The sequence below is a fragment of the Phocoena sinus genome, chromosome 8, assembly GCF_008692025.1.
Source record: "Phocoena sinus isolate mPhoSin1 chromosome 8, mPhoSin1.pri, whole genome shotgun sequence".
In the NCBI taxonomy this organism is placed as follows: domain Eukaryota; kingdom Metazoa; phylum Chordata; class Mammalia; order Artiodactyla; family Phocoenidae; genus Phocoena; species Phocoena sinus.
The window spans coordinates 47,301,210-47,319,222 of record NC_045770.1 but is presented as its reverse complement, the minus strand read 5'-3'; the positions used below and the strand labels follow the sequence as shown (position 1 = coordinate 47,319,222).

General features: G+C 39.9%; 2 protein-coding genes across 2 annotated transcripts in view; both read right to left on the bottom strand.

Annotated features, from left to right (window-relative positions):
- Positions 1-1,170: 1,170 nt before the first annotated feature.
- CCDC89 (coiled-coil domain containing 89) lies at positions 1,171-3,780 on the bottom strand. The gene is made up of 2 exons (XM_032641695.1): positions 2,771-3,780; positions 1,171-2,641 (listed from the first exon to the last, which is right to left on the bottom strand). The coding sequence occupies exon 2, from the start codon at positions 2,463-2,465 to the stop codon at positions 1,377-1,379; it is 1,089 nt and encodes a 362-aa protein (XP_032497586.1). The 5' UTR covers positions 2,466-2,641; positions 2,771-3,780; the 3' UTR covers positions 1,171-1,376.
- Positions 3,781-8,807: 5,027 nt separating this feature from the next.
- The window catches only part of SYTL2 (synaptotagmin like 2), a 100,969-nt gene continuing 91,763 nt past the window's right edge, over positions 8,808-18,013 (bottom strand). Inside the window, 5 exon segments of the mRNA XM_032641674.1 lie at positions 8,808-10,058; positions 10,896-11,101; positions 12,790-12,889; positions 14,622-14,700; positions 16,690-16,860. Coding sequence (XP_032497565.1) covers positions 9,913-10,058; positions 10,896-11,101; positions 12,790-12,889; positions 14,622-14,700; positions 16,690-16,860 — 702 coding nt within the window. The 3' untranslated portion in view covers positions 8,808-9,912.

Below are 18,013 nucleotides of genomic sequence, written 5' to 3'. Positions count from 1 at the left end.
TAAATATAATAACTATTATCTGTTTTTATCATTACACATTTAAGTATTCCTACAAAAATGATGTAAGTATACATATATACATTCCATTTAGATGGGTTTTTTTTTATAAAAGAGTTGCAAGAAAGTATGTTAATAGAAACACAACAATCACTATGTGTTGCTATAGGTATCATATCCAGTGTGCTATGATCTATTACCCCAAACTGGGGACTTTTGTCTATTAGCATATTGTGCAATATTAAATGAAACTACTGATATTTGCTTTTTTGTACCTCTAAATCCTGTTTTTATTAAGGAGAAAAACCAAGAAAATGGAATGTGATCTAAGCTTGCAGGAAAAATTAAAATGGGTTGATTTTACTTACTTGAATCGTATTGCTCATATAGACTGACTATAATAAAGTTTGCCTACTTTGGAAAAGAATTTAACTGACTATAATAAAGTTTGCCTACTTTGGAAAAGAATTTAATGAGCTCAATTTTTGTTCTCCAAGCTAGTGCGACTAAAATAAAATAGAAAGGATACTGCCATAAAGCAGGTGAAGCAAGCAACTGTTTGGTCCGTTGCAAAATCAGATACTTTTTTGCAAGTTATCCATGCTATTAATATGCTATTAACTGTTATAGCTTACAGTCTCAACTACGGGAGATTACAAGCCTACCTATCTACAAGGGCTAATTATGCTAGTTTTTTCTTTTCACAGTAACACATCCCATGGCACTTTTAAGATTCACTCAAAGGGACTTCTCTGGCGGCGCAGTGATTAAGAATCCGCCTGCCAATGCAGGAGACATGGGTTCGATCCCTGGTCCGGGAAGATCCCACATGCCGCGGAGCAACTAAGCCCGTGTGCCACAACTACCGAGCCTGCGTGCCTAGAGCCCGTGCTCTTCAACAAGAGAAGCCATCGCAATGAGAAGCCCACACACCGCAACAAAGAGTAGCCCCCGCTCACCACAGCTAGAGAAAGCCCATATGCAGCAATGAAGACCCAACACAGCCAAAAATAAATAAATTAAAAAAAAAAAAGATTCACTCAAGTCCATAATGGCTGCTAATTTTAAAACTTAGGACACATGAAGATACCTGAGGTTGAGAATGAATGAGTTATGGGGGAGGTGGAGATACTGATAGCAAACTTAGGGAGATTTCAAAGGCACAGAAAGAAATTTGGTTAATCTCGTGTATTCTAGGTGGTAGGACTGAAAATTAGTGTTATCCTGACAATGGCAACAACAATGTCATAGTAAAGTAGTTTTTCTTTGAGTGGTCTCTTGTACTTAAAGGTAGAATAAATGGAAGCCCATCTTTACTCTCGCCACAAGGCACAAATACTTGATTTCTAAATTGGAGGCCGGAGGAACCAGAAGCTTCCTTATGGAAAGAGATGGCGGAGTTTGGCGTTGAGTTCTCTCTCCTTGCTTAAAAGATCCAGGCTGTGCTTTTTGAAGGCTTCTGACTGCAGCCTGAGTTCATCGTAGGCCTTCTGGATCCCATCTACCCTGCGCTGGAGTTCCCGGACTCTCAAGTTACTGTCCACGGCCACTGCCTCTTGTTCGAACCGCTCTAGCGCACGCCTCCTGGCCACATCGGCCATCTCCAACTTCTCCTCAAGCTGGCGGATCTGTGCTTGCTTGTTCTGAAGCACCTTGCCCCTCTCCATGGACAGCTGCAACAGCTCGTCTTTCTCACAAGTGACGGTCTGCAGCCTCGCCTGCAGCTCCCGGTTCAGCTGGCTGTGTGCCTGCTCGGCCTTGGCCATCTGCTCCACGGCCTGTTGGTGCTGCTGCTTGAGGCTCTGCAGCTGGCTGCACAGCTGCTCTGTGTCCTTGGTGTGGGCGCAGGCCTGCTGGCTCTGGAACAGCTCCAGCAGTTCCTTCTCTCGGGCCTGGGCCTGGCAGGCCTCCTGAGTGCTCCTCTGTTTCAGAGACTCCAGCTCCTTGGTGAGGGCCTCACTCCGGGCAGTGAGCTGCAATACTTTGGCCTCCTGGTCCTTCAGCGCCTGGCTGAAGAGGTGGTCATTCTCCATCCTCAGCTTCTCATTCTCCTCTCTCAGCTTGATGTTCTGACTTTTGTGTTCGTCCTTGAAGCGGATCATCAACTCATGGTTGGCTGCCAGGGTCATAAAGCGTTCCTCCAGCCTCTGGGCCTGCTCGCTCTTGGCCTTCAGCTTCTCAGCATCCTGCATCCTCTTCTCCTCCAGCTCTGTGTTGAGCAGCTCCAGGATCTGGCAGCGCTCCAGGGCCTCGTCTGACCTCCGCTTCAGGATGCAGATGAGCTGGGACTGCTCCTGGATGCGGGAGTACAGCTTCGCCTTCTCACTCTTCTCCTCTTCGGACAGTCCCCGGAGGTTTGCCAAGGCTTCCCTCAGACCATCCAGTTCCTTACACTCCGTCTCCTCTTCCTGGTTTTCCAGATTTTTGTTTTGCTTATCTAAGGGTTCTTCAGAGGGTGGGGTGTCCATCCTGAGAGCCGTCTCTTCCTGAGGCGCCAGCACTCTCCTCTACTATCAGCTGACTGCACGGCCTCCCCCTCCAGATTTCAAAAGCCGCGGTGTTGCTAGGGACTCCTGGCAATGTCTAGCAGTCGTTTTTTCACCCAGTAAGGAGCCCTGTGATTGGTGGACAGGTCTTCAGAATGCTGTGAAGTAACCACAGGGGGACTCCGGTGAGTCCAGAACCAATCTGGTCAGGTTATACTTGCCTATCTAACCAGTCACAGCTCTCAGCCCTGTGTCTGGCCTGTACTGTACAGAGATGCCAAGCCCACCTGATTTCCAGCCAGCATCAGGGGAAGAAGCCTGACTCCACATAATTTCTTGGGGGAGTAAACAAATCAAGCAGTGGTGACATATTCCTCTTCCCTCTCCCGGCTTCAGTGGTCATGAGAATAAAGTCCTCTCTGTGGAAAGTGTTGGCTCCTTAAGAAATTTGCAATCTATAAATACAAAGTAGCAGTAGTACTCTGAGAGCGGTGATCCTAAATGGCTGTGAGTTTGTACCTGCAGTGTTTAACACACCTCAGAGAAAGAGCAAACCCCAGAGAAATTTCTTTTGTTTCCCGAAGCATTGTCCCCAACCGGGAATACATTTTATTAGCTACTCAGCACTCCCTGTTTTACCCACTGGCACAACAGGGTTACAGAGAAAAGCTTAATGGACGATATAGATGTGATAAACATTAAAACAGAAAAAAGATTCAAATGAGGCTTACCTTATACACACCAAAGTCAATTCCAGATGGATTAAACAGTTAAATGTAAAGACTAAAATGAAAACAAAGTATTAAAAATAGAAACTAGAGGAAAACAAAGGTAAGCATTAAAGTTCTGGGTCAGGAAGGACTTTCTTAGCTTAAATATTATGTAAGAGATGAATAAGGTAACACTCAATTTGACTTAAACATCTAAAGTTATATATAATTTAAAAAACTATGTGACTCTGAGGTCTGGAGCCCCTTCTTCCTCAGGACCTGCCTGATGTTTTAGTTTTATTCCCTAGCCTAACACCAGCTATTGACGCTTCCCTAGCCCTGTCTGTAGGTGTTCCCTCTGCCTGGAATGCTTTTTCCCACTTTGTCCCTTGTCACTCTAGTAATTTACTCAGCATTTTATACTTAGATAAGAATCACCTCCTCTGTGAAGCCTCTCCTAGCCCGTAAGTGTAGACGTGACCACTCACCTCTTTTAGTGCGGCCACTCTAGTCTATTTGTACTTCCAACAGAGCATTTGAAAGCCTTACTGCACTCATCATTTACTCCCCTGCCTTCCCCTGTTAAACTCTGAGATCCTTAGGGGCAGGAACTGTGTCTGTTTCATCCTTGATGACTAGACCAATGCCTTGGGGAGACTCAGATAAATATGTGTTGAATGGATGTTGAAGGCAAAAATCGAATAGAGAAAACTATCCACCATAAATATGACAGACAACAGATTTATATTTTTACAAAGAGCCTGTACAAATCAATAAAGCATTAACATCTTAAAAGAGAAATAAACAATTGAATTCACAGATGAGGGGACAGAAATGGCCAAGAATTGAACCCTATCAGGGATCCAATAAATATAAGTTAACATTAGATATCATTTCATCTATCAAATTAGTCAAAAATTTTCCCCTTCTTTTAAGATGACCCAGATACCTGGTATTTAAGATACCTGATATTATTATTTAAGATACCTGGTAAGGGTATAGTGAAATAGGTGCTCTCTTATACCATGGTAAAAGTCAATTGATGTATTGAGAACTTAAAACACCTTTATGCCTTTTGAACTAATGATTGTCCATCTGGGAGAGATCTTTGCTGAAAGAAAGGCCTTTCTCTGAAAGAAAAAGTTTTGCTCCAAGTGTGGTTTATAACGGCTAAAAGTTGGAAACCAAAATGTCAAAAAAGAGAAAATTTAAAGAAAATTATGATATTTTCATATAATAGAATATTATGTAGACATTAAACATTATCATGTTTATAGGTAATTTAATGGCATGGAAATACTTGTGTTTGAAAGATAATTGAAAAAAGCGAGATAAAAAAGTTAAAATTTAGAATGATCTTAATGATGTGAAAACTTAAACACAGAGCAAAGAGTTAGCTATTCCTGCAATCACTGTTAGTCTGTGGTCAGACCTTAATTTGTCAAGTCATGATGATAAGGAAAAAGCCTGGGGTGTTATTATACATGGATGGATTTTTAAATGCTTCAGGTTTCACTTGGAGCAAAACAGATCTGAAAGAAGAGTTTGAGATTTTTGCTTTGGTCTCAAAGATCAGGATCTCCTCTCCCAAATCCTGAATCTGTCTATCAGGGAAAGCTTTCACCAGCAAAAGGCTGGGAAAATTTCCTGAACTAAAATTTTAATAACTTAAATTATAGGTTATTTAGGGTTTATGAAAGTGAATTAAAAAATGTGAGTGAAACTTACTTTTAATTTCCCCCTCACATCTCTTCTTCACTTTTCCTTAAATTTCAAGCTTCATATACTGAAATGGAACTTGAAAAATTGAGGCAAGTGACTAGAAAATTAGAATAGTCCTCATTTAAATAAAAGTGTCAGACATACATTGAAAATTTTTTTGCTGATTATCATATATGGTTGTCTGATGTAGTAAAGTGAATTCACAGAATATGTTCCCTAAGAAAAGAAAAGAGGAAAAATACTCAAGATGTTAATAGCAGTTGTTTCTTGAGGATGAGCTTATGGATGCTTTCCCCTCTCTTTGTACCTAAGTCCCTTGCACATAATGGATGCTCAATGAAGTCTGTTGATTAAATACATTTTCTACATTAGGAATATTTTATATATCTCTTCTACATTAAAATTATTTTAAATATTAAATTCATAGATCACTTGTCAAGGTTAAGAATCTCAAAAGATCCTAATCAGTATTCATTCATTGATTTATTCAACAAACATTTGTAACGTATGGTGTGGTGCTAGATGCTAAGTATACATTAATAAATTAGGTATATCACTCTTCTCAGAGAACTTTCAGTTTAGTAATAATGACTTTTGGCTCCTTTCTGGCATGGTTTTCTTTGTTATGCCATTTTCCCACCTACCTTTGAGCCTGAAGGTATCCAGTATATTCCAGAGGTCCAAGTCATGAGCCTTGGCCAATGTTCTCCCTAGTGGTAACCAACGAGCTCCCTCCACTTGTCTTTGTTAAGTCTTTTAACATCTCCTTTTTAAAGCTGCTATTTACAGAGTTCTTCTATATGCCCTACATAGTACTAAGGCATTTGTACATCTTCTCTCATTTAATTCTGACAATATTCTTGAAACATAGGCATTATTATCCACATTTTATAGTTGGCAGGGAACAAAGAAACTAATGCACAGAGAGGTTAAGTTGTCCCAAGTCACTCAGAGAGTAAGTGATAGAGACAGAATTCAAACCCAGATTTTTTGATACCGAACCCCATGGTCTTTAGTTCATCATTCATTCATTTGCTTAATCATTCATTCGTTCAATTCACATATTGAGAAACTGTTATGTCCAAGGTTTGCAGTCCCAGTTCTTAAGATAATTACCATCTAATGATGGAGACAAATAATAGAAAAACAGCAATTCAGTATGATAACTGCTAACATAATCATGGATCAATTGGACACATCACTCTTCTCAAAGAATAAAAATAGGGGCACAACGATGTGAAATCTGATCCCACATCCTGACTGAGGTGTTGAGTGTGAAGAGTGAGAGTCTTCTTTTTGTAAGGCTGAAGAAGAACCAGTTCTTTAGGAACAAGTCAGCCAAAGAAGTGGAAGGAATGTTTTGTGATTGGATCAAATGTGTGGGAGCATTTGTTTTGTAAAACAAACTAGTGAAATTAGTGAATGAGCCTGCGGGGGAGTGGAGACAGGAGAGGAAATAGGAGAGCAATCCCAAAGGAGAATGGGGATTCTTCTTGGGACAAGAATTCTTCTTGGGACAACTTAACCTCTCTGTGCTTTAGTTTCTTTGTTCCCTGCCAACTATAAAACGTGGATAATAATGCTTATGTTTCAAGAATATTGTCAGAATTAAATGAGAGAAGACGTACAAATGCCTAAGAGTACAAGAGAAGGCAGATGTTCGGGGACTTTTTACTTAAATGGTGAGTATGGATGAGAGATGTACAAAGAAGTCCAAGCAAGTTCCCTGGACGTAAGCCTAGGCTAACAGTAATCATGCTTTGGTGGGCTCCTAGGCCATGTGAACAGGTTATGCAGTTCCCAGGATCCTCACCATCTACTTAAAAGCTGCAGCAGTCATGATGGTTGGGGAAATTTCAGCCTCCCTGGAAACAGTCAGCAGTGACTCTTTGGAATATTATTTCATTTTTTAAATAATGGGATTTTGAAGCATTTTCACCAAAGGGGGAAACAAATTACATGGCTACCTAGCTCTTCATTTCTCCAGTGCCCATGTGTATGATACCCTATTCTTCTGAAAATGGATCACCTCTCCCTGGCCACAGGACGGACACATAATCCACGCAGGGCCAAGCATAAGATCTTACCCTATCCATTCCTGGCTACCGTGAGTGGTCCAATAGGTGGGGACATGACCCAAACCTGGCCAGTTTCTCCCAGAGCTCTCTCAAGCTGAATCCAGGAAAGAGAAGTGCTTTAGCTGAGAGCTTGTGATGCTGGAGCTGCCTGTCCCTGAGGAAGAGGAGAGACAGTATCTGAGTTCCTGGTTCCAGCCCACGAGTCCCCAAAGTAATCTAGTTCCTGTAGTACTTCCTTAATTCTCTGGGCTAACAGTTTATTTCCAATAAATCCCCCTTTTGCGCTTATTTCTGGTTTGGTTTCTGGAAAAAGAAAAAGAGCCCTAAAACATGCAGTTCAAGGAAATGCCTCCAGTTTAAGAAAATAAAAAATTTCAGCAGGGACTTCGCCTAAAAATCCCACTGGATGAAAAGTCTGTCAACTTGAGTTCACCAAAGAATTCAGGTTGCCTACACTTTATGATGCATGAAAATCCCATTTAGCCTTCCTCTTGTAGCCAGGTGAGATTAAAGCTTTTATAGATTTTTTCGGAAAAACAATGTGACACGACATCCCCTTGGATGACCCGAGGCAGTTGGAAGTTCTGTGGGCAGATGCAAGGATGGTTCTATTGTCCCCTCTGGTGTTTTGGGGATCTGGGGATGGAGGAGGCGGGCATTCCTAGTCCTAGATGGGGAGATACCAGAACTCATCTCATTCATGCTTCATAGCTGGCTGGATGCTGGCAGATGGCTGAGCAGGTAACTGAAAAAAGGGCTGAGAAAGTAGCTTGTACTATGAAGTGGCAGGAGCTGGAACAGGATTTGCACTTCTGCTATGGCTCCAGCCGATCTTGGAGATGTGCCTCCTTTCACCTCATCTTGTCCCTCCCTGCAGCCAGAACAGGAAGAGGAAATACAGCTAGATTAACCACCCTCCTAAAAGACCTTGAGAGACAATGAGGGAAGGGCGTTGTTTTAGGTTAGTTGCTCTTACTGGCCAGTGGGTCGAAGGTTCTAGCATCTGTTTCGGGGAAAGGAGGCAAGCACTCCAGATGTCTTCAATGACATTCGTTAGATACCTGTTGTAAGATCTCACCCTCCCCTCACCACCCAGGCTTCCCCCAACCTATATTAAATCAGGGCTTGTTTTGAGATGGTGAGCTAGTGGGGTTCTAAGGGGGAGTAATGCTTTATGTATCAAATGACCCAAAAATGTCTTTGTGGAAAACTTTAAGAATAAATGTTAATGTATCTTCAAAGCTTTTCAACTACTTTTTTTTTTTTTTTAATTTTTGGCTGCTTTGGGTCTTCATTGCTGTGTGCAGGCTTTTCTCTAGTTGCGGTGAGCAGGGGCTACTCTTCATTGCGGTGCGTGAGCTTCTCATTGCGGTGGCTTCTCTTGTTGTGGAGCACAGGCTCTAGGCAAGCGGGCTTCAGTAGTTGTGGCACATGGGCTCAGTAGTTGTAGCTCGCGGGCTCAGTAGTTGTGGCTCACGGGCTGTAGAGCACAGGCTCAGCAGTTGTGGTGCATGGGCTTAGTTGCTCCACGGCATGTGGGATCTTCCCGGGCCAGGGCTCGAACCCGAGTCTCCTGCATTGGCAGGTGGATTCTTAACCACTGCGCCACCAGGGAAGTCCCTCAACTACTTTTTAAAAATAAAAGTTCTACTCTTAATAACACAGCTGAAGCTTCCCATTTAGAGGAAAATGATGCCCAGAGTTGCAGTAAAGACTCTGGAGAAATATTAGCCCAAAAGTTCTTTAGCCTTGCTAGGGAATTTAGATTTTAGGGTTCTCAACATAAAGTATTTCATTTGAAACAAGAAGTAAGATTAATTTGACAATTAAATCATATAATAATTTATTCTAAGGGTTTTTACAAAATACTTTATGAAAATTATACAGACACAGGAAGTACAGTATAATTTAACAATTTACATTCTAATTAAAACTTTGTTGCAAGGCATGTCTGAGACCACTCTCATGCTCTTTTCATATAGTAGAGTTATAAGAAAAACAGAATCTCATATATGCAAGGTTTTTGTTTTATATACGGCACTCTATTACAAAATACAGGCTTGAGACTTACCTTAGGAGAAAATTAAGCCCAAAACTAAATTCCACCTATGGCCAGTGGGTGGCACCAAAGCACATTTGGGACTTTAACACTGGGAAAAGGGAAAGTCTCTCAAGGCAAAAAATATACGCAGTAAATATAGTCTCATTGCCCTAACATGGAATTCCATTTTCAATAGAGATTACAGAGTAAATAGTTTTCTTATGAAAAAATTCTTCATCATCACTGATATTCTGCCTTTTTTTCCCCCTCGCAGGAGTATCTTTCAGTCACTCTTCTACAAACCAACATTTCTTCAGTTCATCCAAGGGTTTTCAATGACCAAGTAGCAGGCCCTTCTAACTGTAGCACAAAACTGTGGTTTGAAACACGTGGTGGTGGGACTTCCCTGGTGGTCCAGTGGGTAAGACTCCACGCTTCCAGTACAGGGGGCGTGGGTTCGATCCCTGGTCGGGGAATTAAGATCCGACAAGCCTTGTGGCACAGCCAAAAAATGAAAAAAAAAAAAAAGAAAGAAACACATGATGGCAAATTGGAAAACTCTTTTCATTAACAACACCCCACATTTAATTATTTTTGGCAGCTTTTTCTTTGAAGCAGCAGCAATGGTTTGATTTTCTTAACTTTCTCAAACATCTTCTTTAATGTTGGAGTCACAAACACATTACATGTTTTGTTATCATTTAAGTCTCTTGGGCCTTGTAACCAAAGAAGTACATGCAGGTTGACTTTAACATGCTGTGTAGCATTTGTTATGGCAATAGATAGAAGGTGAGGATCTCTGTCTACATAGTAACATTTTTAAGATCAGATTCCACGTATTTAGTCGTTTTCAGTGGAGGAGCCAGTGGACTTTGGGTTCACTTGGAAATCTTGGCAATCAACAGCATTCTAAGAGGCAGGGTTGCTTCAATCCAAGTGTTGGGGGAATTTACCATCTTTTCCCAGAGAGCAACTTCCTCTGAAGTAGAGTCCATCCAATCCACTTCAGTACCATAGCTTTTCCCTGGAAAAAAAGGGAAGCTTTGCATTTAGAAAGGAATAGCTCATTGGGAAAAAACTGAGTCATTCCCTAATTATAATCACCAATGGAAACAGCTAGGAAGAGTTTTAACATCACCAGGAGGGCAGAGAAAGAACTGTTTAACCATCTGAGATATCCAATAATGGGACCCACCACAACTGGGATTATTCTCATTACTCTCAGAGTAATGATTTCTCTTCACATCCATATAAAAGTTAGATGAGAATCTGTCAGGTGCATAAGGGGATAGTAGGGAGGATTCCAGCATTGGGTTGGAAGTGACAGTAGGTGATCTCTAGGGAAGTGTGGTTACAGCTTTAGTGTCTAACAGACTCGATTTTGAATCCTGGCTCTGCCACTTATTAGCTCTGTTTCTTAATTTCTTGGAACATCAGTTTCTCTGGGGCTAACATTAGAAACAACTCATAGAACTGCTGTGAGGATTAAATGAAATAATGCAAATAAAGCACTTAGTACAGTGATCAGTGCTCCATAAATATTAGTTACTATTATTATGCAAAGCACACTTTTAGCCATGAAGGGCCATAAATGGTTTTTCAGGAAAGAGTAGTGATGAAGGCTTTTCTGGTTTCCCCCACAATAACTTAAGCTCTGTGTGGACAGACATTGCATCCCGTTAATCTTTGTATCCAGAGTCCTTGGCACACAGCCTGACATTCCTTCACTCATTCATTTCATTATACTTAACAGAAACAATATCTGTTTTCATTAGGAAGAAGCAAAACAACAAACCAACCAATCTCTAGTGTCTCCAGAAGCATTTGACTCATGGAGAATTAAAAATGTAACAAATGTTACCTGTTCCAAAGCCAATCCGAAGACCTCCCAAAAACTGGTTGCTTAATTTGTAATGGTCCCAGACAGTAAGCTCGACACAGGCTTCCGTCAGGTCCTCGGGCCTGAACCCATCATACACCATGGTGTGGTTGAAGACAGGGTTGGTGGTTTTCCCCACAGCTCTTGTCTTCTGGCGACTTTTCCTACTTGTATCTGGAAGGATGGTACTACGAAAGGAAACATTATTGTGAGAGCATTTTAATAAGACAGTAAACTCATGCTTTCAGTGTGCTTCAGCTACTGGGGATTGGCGAGAGGAAATGGAAGAAAAAAAGAGTGTAGAGAGATGGTGATGGTGATGGCGATGGTGGGACATCCTGCAGAAAGACTCTCTGCACCAGAGTGGACCACACTTGCTTGGAATCCTGACTCTGCCACTTAGTGGCTGTGTAGTATAGGAAACTGACTTAACCTCTTAGACACTTGCTTCCTCATCTATAAAATGGGAATGGTGATGCCTACCTCAAAAGGTTAATATTAGAATTACATATTAAGCAAACAACTTAGTTCAGTACCTGCACTTAGTGTTTACTATGTAGCAATTGTTTGAGGATTCCTCTAAAATCTATTCCTGATTATCTGTGATAGCCTAAGAAATCAGTCTTGTACAGAACTGCAAAAGAAGAGAAACCTCTCCAATTTGCTAGATTTGACTTTGGGAATGAATTATATTACATATTTGCAATTATTTATATTTACTTTATGGTAATAAGTGAAATTAATTTAAGCTACCATGTCTCTTGTGCAGACAAGAAGGGCCGGGACTAGTCTTGGAATGGGAGACTGACCTGAGCTGAAAAACTTATCAGTTGACATCTATGAAGAACATGTATAGGGAAAATCATAAATAAGGTCATATAAACTTAAATAGCTACAATTGGTCTTCTGGTAGAATCTATATAGATAAAATTAGTCAGAGAGAGTAAGGACAGCACAATAATATCTGTTTAGTTAAGACGCCAAGCATTTATATTACAACAGAGAAAAAGGTTGCAACTTAAAAACCCAAATTGTCTTAAACTCTTATGAGCTAATTATTAGTATGGGTCTATTTAGCAAATAACTTCCCAGATATCTACAGACTGATGCAAAAGGCCTTTTGCAAATGGGCCACAAAACAGATGCTCCATAAAGGATCCAAGAGTTGTGGCATCACCATTAGCCATTTCATAAACTCTTTAGTATTGAATATTGTCCTCATCAGCAGATGTATCTCCTAGAAGACATTACGTATCTGAGTATGTGATCTCTGGTTTCGATTGTATATATTCCCTCTTATCTTTATGATTTTAAAACTAAATGAAGTACTTCCCTGGTGGTGCAGTGGTTAAGAATCGCCTGCCAATGCAGGGGACACAGGACACAGGTTCAATGCCTGGTCCGGAAAGATCCCACATGCTGCGGAACAACTAAGCCCGTGCACCACAACTACTGAGCCTGTGCTCTAGAGCCCGCAAGCCACAACTACTGAGCCTGTGTGCCGCAACTACTGAGGCCCACGCGCCTGGAGTCCGTGCTCCGCAACAAGAGAAGCCACGGCAATGAGAAGCCCGCGCACCACAAAGAAGAGTAGTCCCCACTCACGGCAACTAGAGAAAGCCCGCACGTAGCAGCGAAGACCCAATGCAGCCAAAAATAAATAAATTTATTTTAAAAACCCAAAAAGCAAAAAACTAAATGAAGCCTTGGAGAGGGTTCATGTCAAAGATCCCTCTAGCTCAAGTCGCCACTGTCTCAAGTTATTTTATTTATACTACGAATGATGACTTTCAGCATCACAGATACAGAAAAGTAAAACCAAGCAGCAAAGGCCAGGCTATTGTAGAACTGAGGGTGGAGTTATCAATGCTGTTACCATTTAACAAAAGAATTTAGATGGCTGCCCCTTAGCAGTGGTAGATCAAGGCATTCCTTCACCCAGATGTGCACTTCTCCAGTTGTAGGAAGCTTTTTACCTGTAACAGAAAAAAGAGAGAGAAAAAGAAATTCCACTGCCATTCCTCTCTTGGCAGTACTGCATCCAAAGATGCCAACCTAAAAATGGTCTGACATAGCGATGCTAGCTAGTGTTTGATCATATGATCCTAATTGATTATATCTGTTCTTAACTATATCTTTCATAGTCTGGCTGTACTGAGCTCAGATAGCTCTATGAAAATAATTGATTCTAAGTACAGAGTATTACATCATTCTTTTTGGGTTTTGCTTAGCTCAATGAGATCAATTATAGATATTAGATATGTGAATCATCCATTTACAGTTATATTCAAAACTACTCAGTGAAATGCGTATACCTTTCAAATATTAATACCAATATCAATCGGTGCTGATAGGAGGCATTTTAAACATATTTGAGTATAGAGTAAACGAAACAGGTACTGGTTAAGGTATAGTCACTCTTCTTGTTAAAAGTAGTTACAAATTTTATAGGACTATTGTATAGACACACATAACAGCCAGTATCATGGACAGGGAATTACTGAGAAGTTGGCTTAGTCTGAAGTTGTTGTCTAGGTTGGGTGCACATGGGTGGAGGAATACTACTGTATATTTCTGGATGGGTGGGCCCAATCAGTCAACCAACCAGTATTTAATGAGCATCTATTATGTGCTCAGCCCTATGCTAGGAATGTCACTGGACATACAAGGAATACAGGAAATCTATGTCCTTGGGAGATGTTTACAGTTAAGCTAGAGAGAGAAAATCAATAAAAACTATAAAAATGTAATATAAGAATGAAATGCAAAGTTATTACTGTAATGTTCTAGAAGATGATGTGATCAGTGAGAGTAAAAACATTCAGGAAAAGCTTTAGGGAGGAGATGGGACTTCATCTAAGACTTGGATAGGCTACTGAAAGCACCTGAGTTTGCAACCCCTGATTTCAGTCCTAACATTCATATAGATGCTTAAGGAGGACAACTTGGGGAAATGTGTGGGAAATGAGAGGGGGGTTAGCACACATTTCCTGACAGTCTCTTGCTCCTTAACTGTGCTGGAGAACTGAGGCCTTAACATCAAGGATGCAATTAAAAATTTTGAAGAAAAAGCTTTCTCCCCTAATGAGACCTTGAGAGTAGAGGACAAATGAGCTCTAATTTCTTAGGGGCTTCATATGAATTCTCCCAATTCCCACCTATGGGGGAAAAAAACACACCAGTTCCATTTGTATCACAGCACTATACGGGAAAGGCCATTCACGCTGTGGAGATACAAACTTTTGGGAGAGTGAGGTAAAAGTTGAAACAAGGGCTGTAAGCTGGACTGAAAAAAAAAATGAGAATTTTTCTCATAGAAACAGAAAATAGAATGGTGGTTACCAGGAAGGGGAACCTGGAGGGAAGGGGAAGAAGGGAATTGTGGTTTAATGGGTATAGAGTTTCAGATATACAAGATGAAAAAGTCCAGAGATCTGCTTCTCAACATTGTAAATATACTCAACACTACTAATGGTACACTTAAAAACGGTTAAGAAAAATTTTATATTATGTGTTTTTACCACAATAAAAAAAAAGAAAATTTTGTAGTTTACAACTGTGGATTGACTCATTCGGTCTATACGATTACTAAATTAGTAAGTTTATTTAGGGCTTCACCTTTGAAAAAATCATAGAACTCAAAGAAATCCTTGAAGAGGGGAGACATAAGGTTAAGGACATAAATCTGGACAGAAAATCACTACATACCAGGCATTGGCTCTGGGACATACTGGAGAGCTAACTTCATTTCACCTCTGTTTTCTGCTTCAAAGGCAACTGGTGCTGTCTGGAAAATGAAGGAATGTCAGCAGGTATGAAACACAAACCATTTACCCTGTTTGTTGGTGCTCTGTTATGGGACCAAATCTGCCTCATTTCTCGGATTAGGTATCACTCATGAGTGCCCTGGATTAAAATTTCCCTCCTCATCAGAGCTAGACTGTTGCTTTTATATTGTGTATCTTTGTGGGGTACCCAGAAAACATTTCAAGGCCTTTAGTTCAGAGAAATCAGAATGGCTTTCTTGGAGGCAGGAGAGGTGTTCTGGGATTCTTTGGTTTTTATAGAAACACATACATTTTTTCAGTCATTCAGCCAGCACATAAAACAACTTATTTGTATTCTCTTTCTTTGAAGGAGTAAGAAGAGTCGTGGGGGGGGTGGGGAACAAATATTACATTTTCAAAGCTGCATTAACCTAATTATTTTAGACCAAATGAGGAGATGCCTGTAATAATAACAAAGACTGAACAATAATTTTAAAACATCTATTATAAGAGAGAGAGAGTTCTACTTTCAAATTCTGGTCTTTCAGAGCCTTATTTCCAAAACGTGGCTACATGTCAGAAACATAAGGGAAGTTAGTTAAAAATGAGATGCTTTTGACAACTTCTGAGGAATTCTCATCCAGCAAGTCATGGGTAGACCTAGAAATAAGTGCTTCAGGTGATTCTGATGTGATATTTTGGAACCGTTTCTTAAGTGGAACTGTTTTATTGTGTAGATACTCAATAATAGTTTGTATTAATTGTATGCATCACTTGCAGCTATGATGGACTAGCTGGGATCACACCAATCCTCCCGATGAGGATAAAAAAAAAAAGAAAAACTGGATTAAAAGAATCTATCTGAAGGTGATGAAGAATTATTTCGTTAGACAGGACTCAAATGGACAAGATGTTGGAGCCTGACATTCTCTGCTTTCCACTTTGAGGCATTAGCTGATTTTCGAGTAGTGCCAATTGAGAGCACAACAAGCCTAGCAGAAAGAGACTCAGAAGCTGAGCAGGGCTTCTCACAGTGCTGGGGAGGCAAAAACTGGCCAGCTAAGGAGAGATGGTCTCAGAAAATACTCTAGACCAGTAGTTCTCAAAGTATGGTCTCCAGGCTGGCAGCATCAGCAATGCCTGGGAATTTGTTAGAAATGCCTATTCTTGGGCCAGATCTTACCAAAACAGAAATCCTCGGAACAGGGCCAGAAATCTATGTTTTAATAAGTCCTTCAGGTGAATTGGATACATGCTAAAATTTGAGTACTACCTAGGCTTTCAGTTGCAACCCATGAAAGACCACAGTCTAGGAATATGGGCAAAGAAAAACTAGATCAGACCATGTGGAAGCTGAACCCCAGCTTCTAGTCAGTTCATTACCAGACTAGATTAAGGCGGTGTGTCCCTATTCTGTGTGTCAGATGCAAAAGTAAACCCTCTCAAATTATCCCTAGAATTTTTTATATGCAATGTCCAGCACACAATAAAAAATGAACAGGCATATCAGAACAAAGGACCAAATGACCAAACTAAGATAAAAAATTAGGTAAGAGGGACTCACAAACGTTTAAGATATTGGAGTTTTCAGATACACACTTTAAATAACTTTGATTAATAAATTCATAAAGATAATGTGAAGATGGAGAATTTTAGCAGAGAAATGGAATCTATAAAAAAGAATGAAGTGAAAATGTAAATCTGAAAAGTATAATTGAGGACCTGTAGCTGGGTGTAACAGCAGATTAGACACAGCAGATAAGAAAATTATTGAACTAAAAGATAGGTTAGCCAAAAATAGCCAGCCCAAAGAATAGAGAGGAGAAAAAAAAAGAATAGAAAATATAGAAAAGAGCATAAGAAACATATGGGACAGAGTGAAAAGACATAATGATCCCAAACTATGGGTAAGCATTCTGAATGAAAACGCAATTATACAGCAGCTCTCTCCTGTATCCTAGGCCCCAAACCAACCAACCAACAAACCAAACAAAAAACTCTGCACTTACCTTCCGCTTTAGAGGGTACCACTTCAATTGTTTATTCTGTTTGTTATCCCAGTCCCAAGTTTCCAAATCAAGTTCCACTTCCCCTAGAAAACTATTGCGCTTAAATGTATCTCGATGCCAAACAGACAGGTTCAGTTTCTGTGTCTTTAAGATTTGCCTGTCGATTTTATACTGCAGTTCAAAGAAGGAAATTAAAGCGGTAAATAATATTATTTTATGCCAAAGTTATGACATAGAGATGAAGAAAAAATTCATCTGTGTAGATCAGATTTTCTCATCTGTTAGGTTTCAAGTCTCAAGAATATTGCAAAGTCATCTTATTCTAAGTGTCTTGTTTCAAAGAGCTCAAATTCATCTTTCACAAAAGCTCATTTTTCTTTCCCCCTCTGGAAAAGCAAATGATGGCTCAAATATCATAGCCGGTAATAGCTCTCTAAAAACAAAAGCCAATTATTCAATTTTTACTGGATGTTTTTAGTTCTAACTAGATATAACATAAATCAAATTCAGTCTAAAAATACAAATGAAGTTTAATCCAATGGTCTGTTTTCTACCTAAGGACAAAGTATTTTTTTTAATAGACTTTATTTTTTAGAGCAGTTCTAGATTCACACAAAATTGAAAGTACAGAAGATTTCCCATATATCACCTGTCCCATATACATACAACCTCTCCCACCATTATCCTGCAAGGACAAGATATTTTTCAACCTGTTTTTTTTGGCATGCTAATAGTTTTAATCTAAAATGTAGTCAATCCTTGATTATATATAATCATGGAAGGGATAATAGTCTTTCTAATCTAAAAATAATCTCTATTTGGCTTTATGATATACTACTTGACTGTCCATTTTGGTTGTAGCAGACTTGCCTTTCTCTGAGTTTACCATTTAAACTAGCTGGCTTTTCCTGAGTATAGGGTTGAAGTAGCTGACCTAGAAATAGCTAGGGTTCTGAAGTATACCATAGTCAAGTCATAATTAAAAACTTGCTACAGACAATTCACCCATGGATGACTGAGGGTTAATTTAATGTTGCTCCTTTTCTCAGAGGATAACCAAATACTTGGACAGAATTTTCAGAAAGAGGGAATGAATAATCCTTCTCATATCTGTAGTTTTAAATAATCTGTTACTCATGACTAAGGCAGCATAATAAAGTTTGAAGGAAAAAGGAATATGGGCATTTGAGCCAGGTATATTCTTCATTAGTCTATCCATCCATCTATCCTTCCATCTACAAACATTTTTTAAGTACCTATACCAGACACTGTGCTAAGAGCCAGCATTCACTAAGTGTTTAATGCATACTAATTACTTCATACA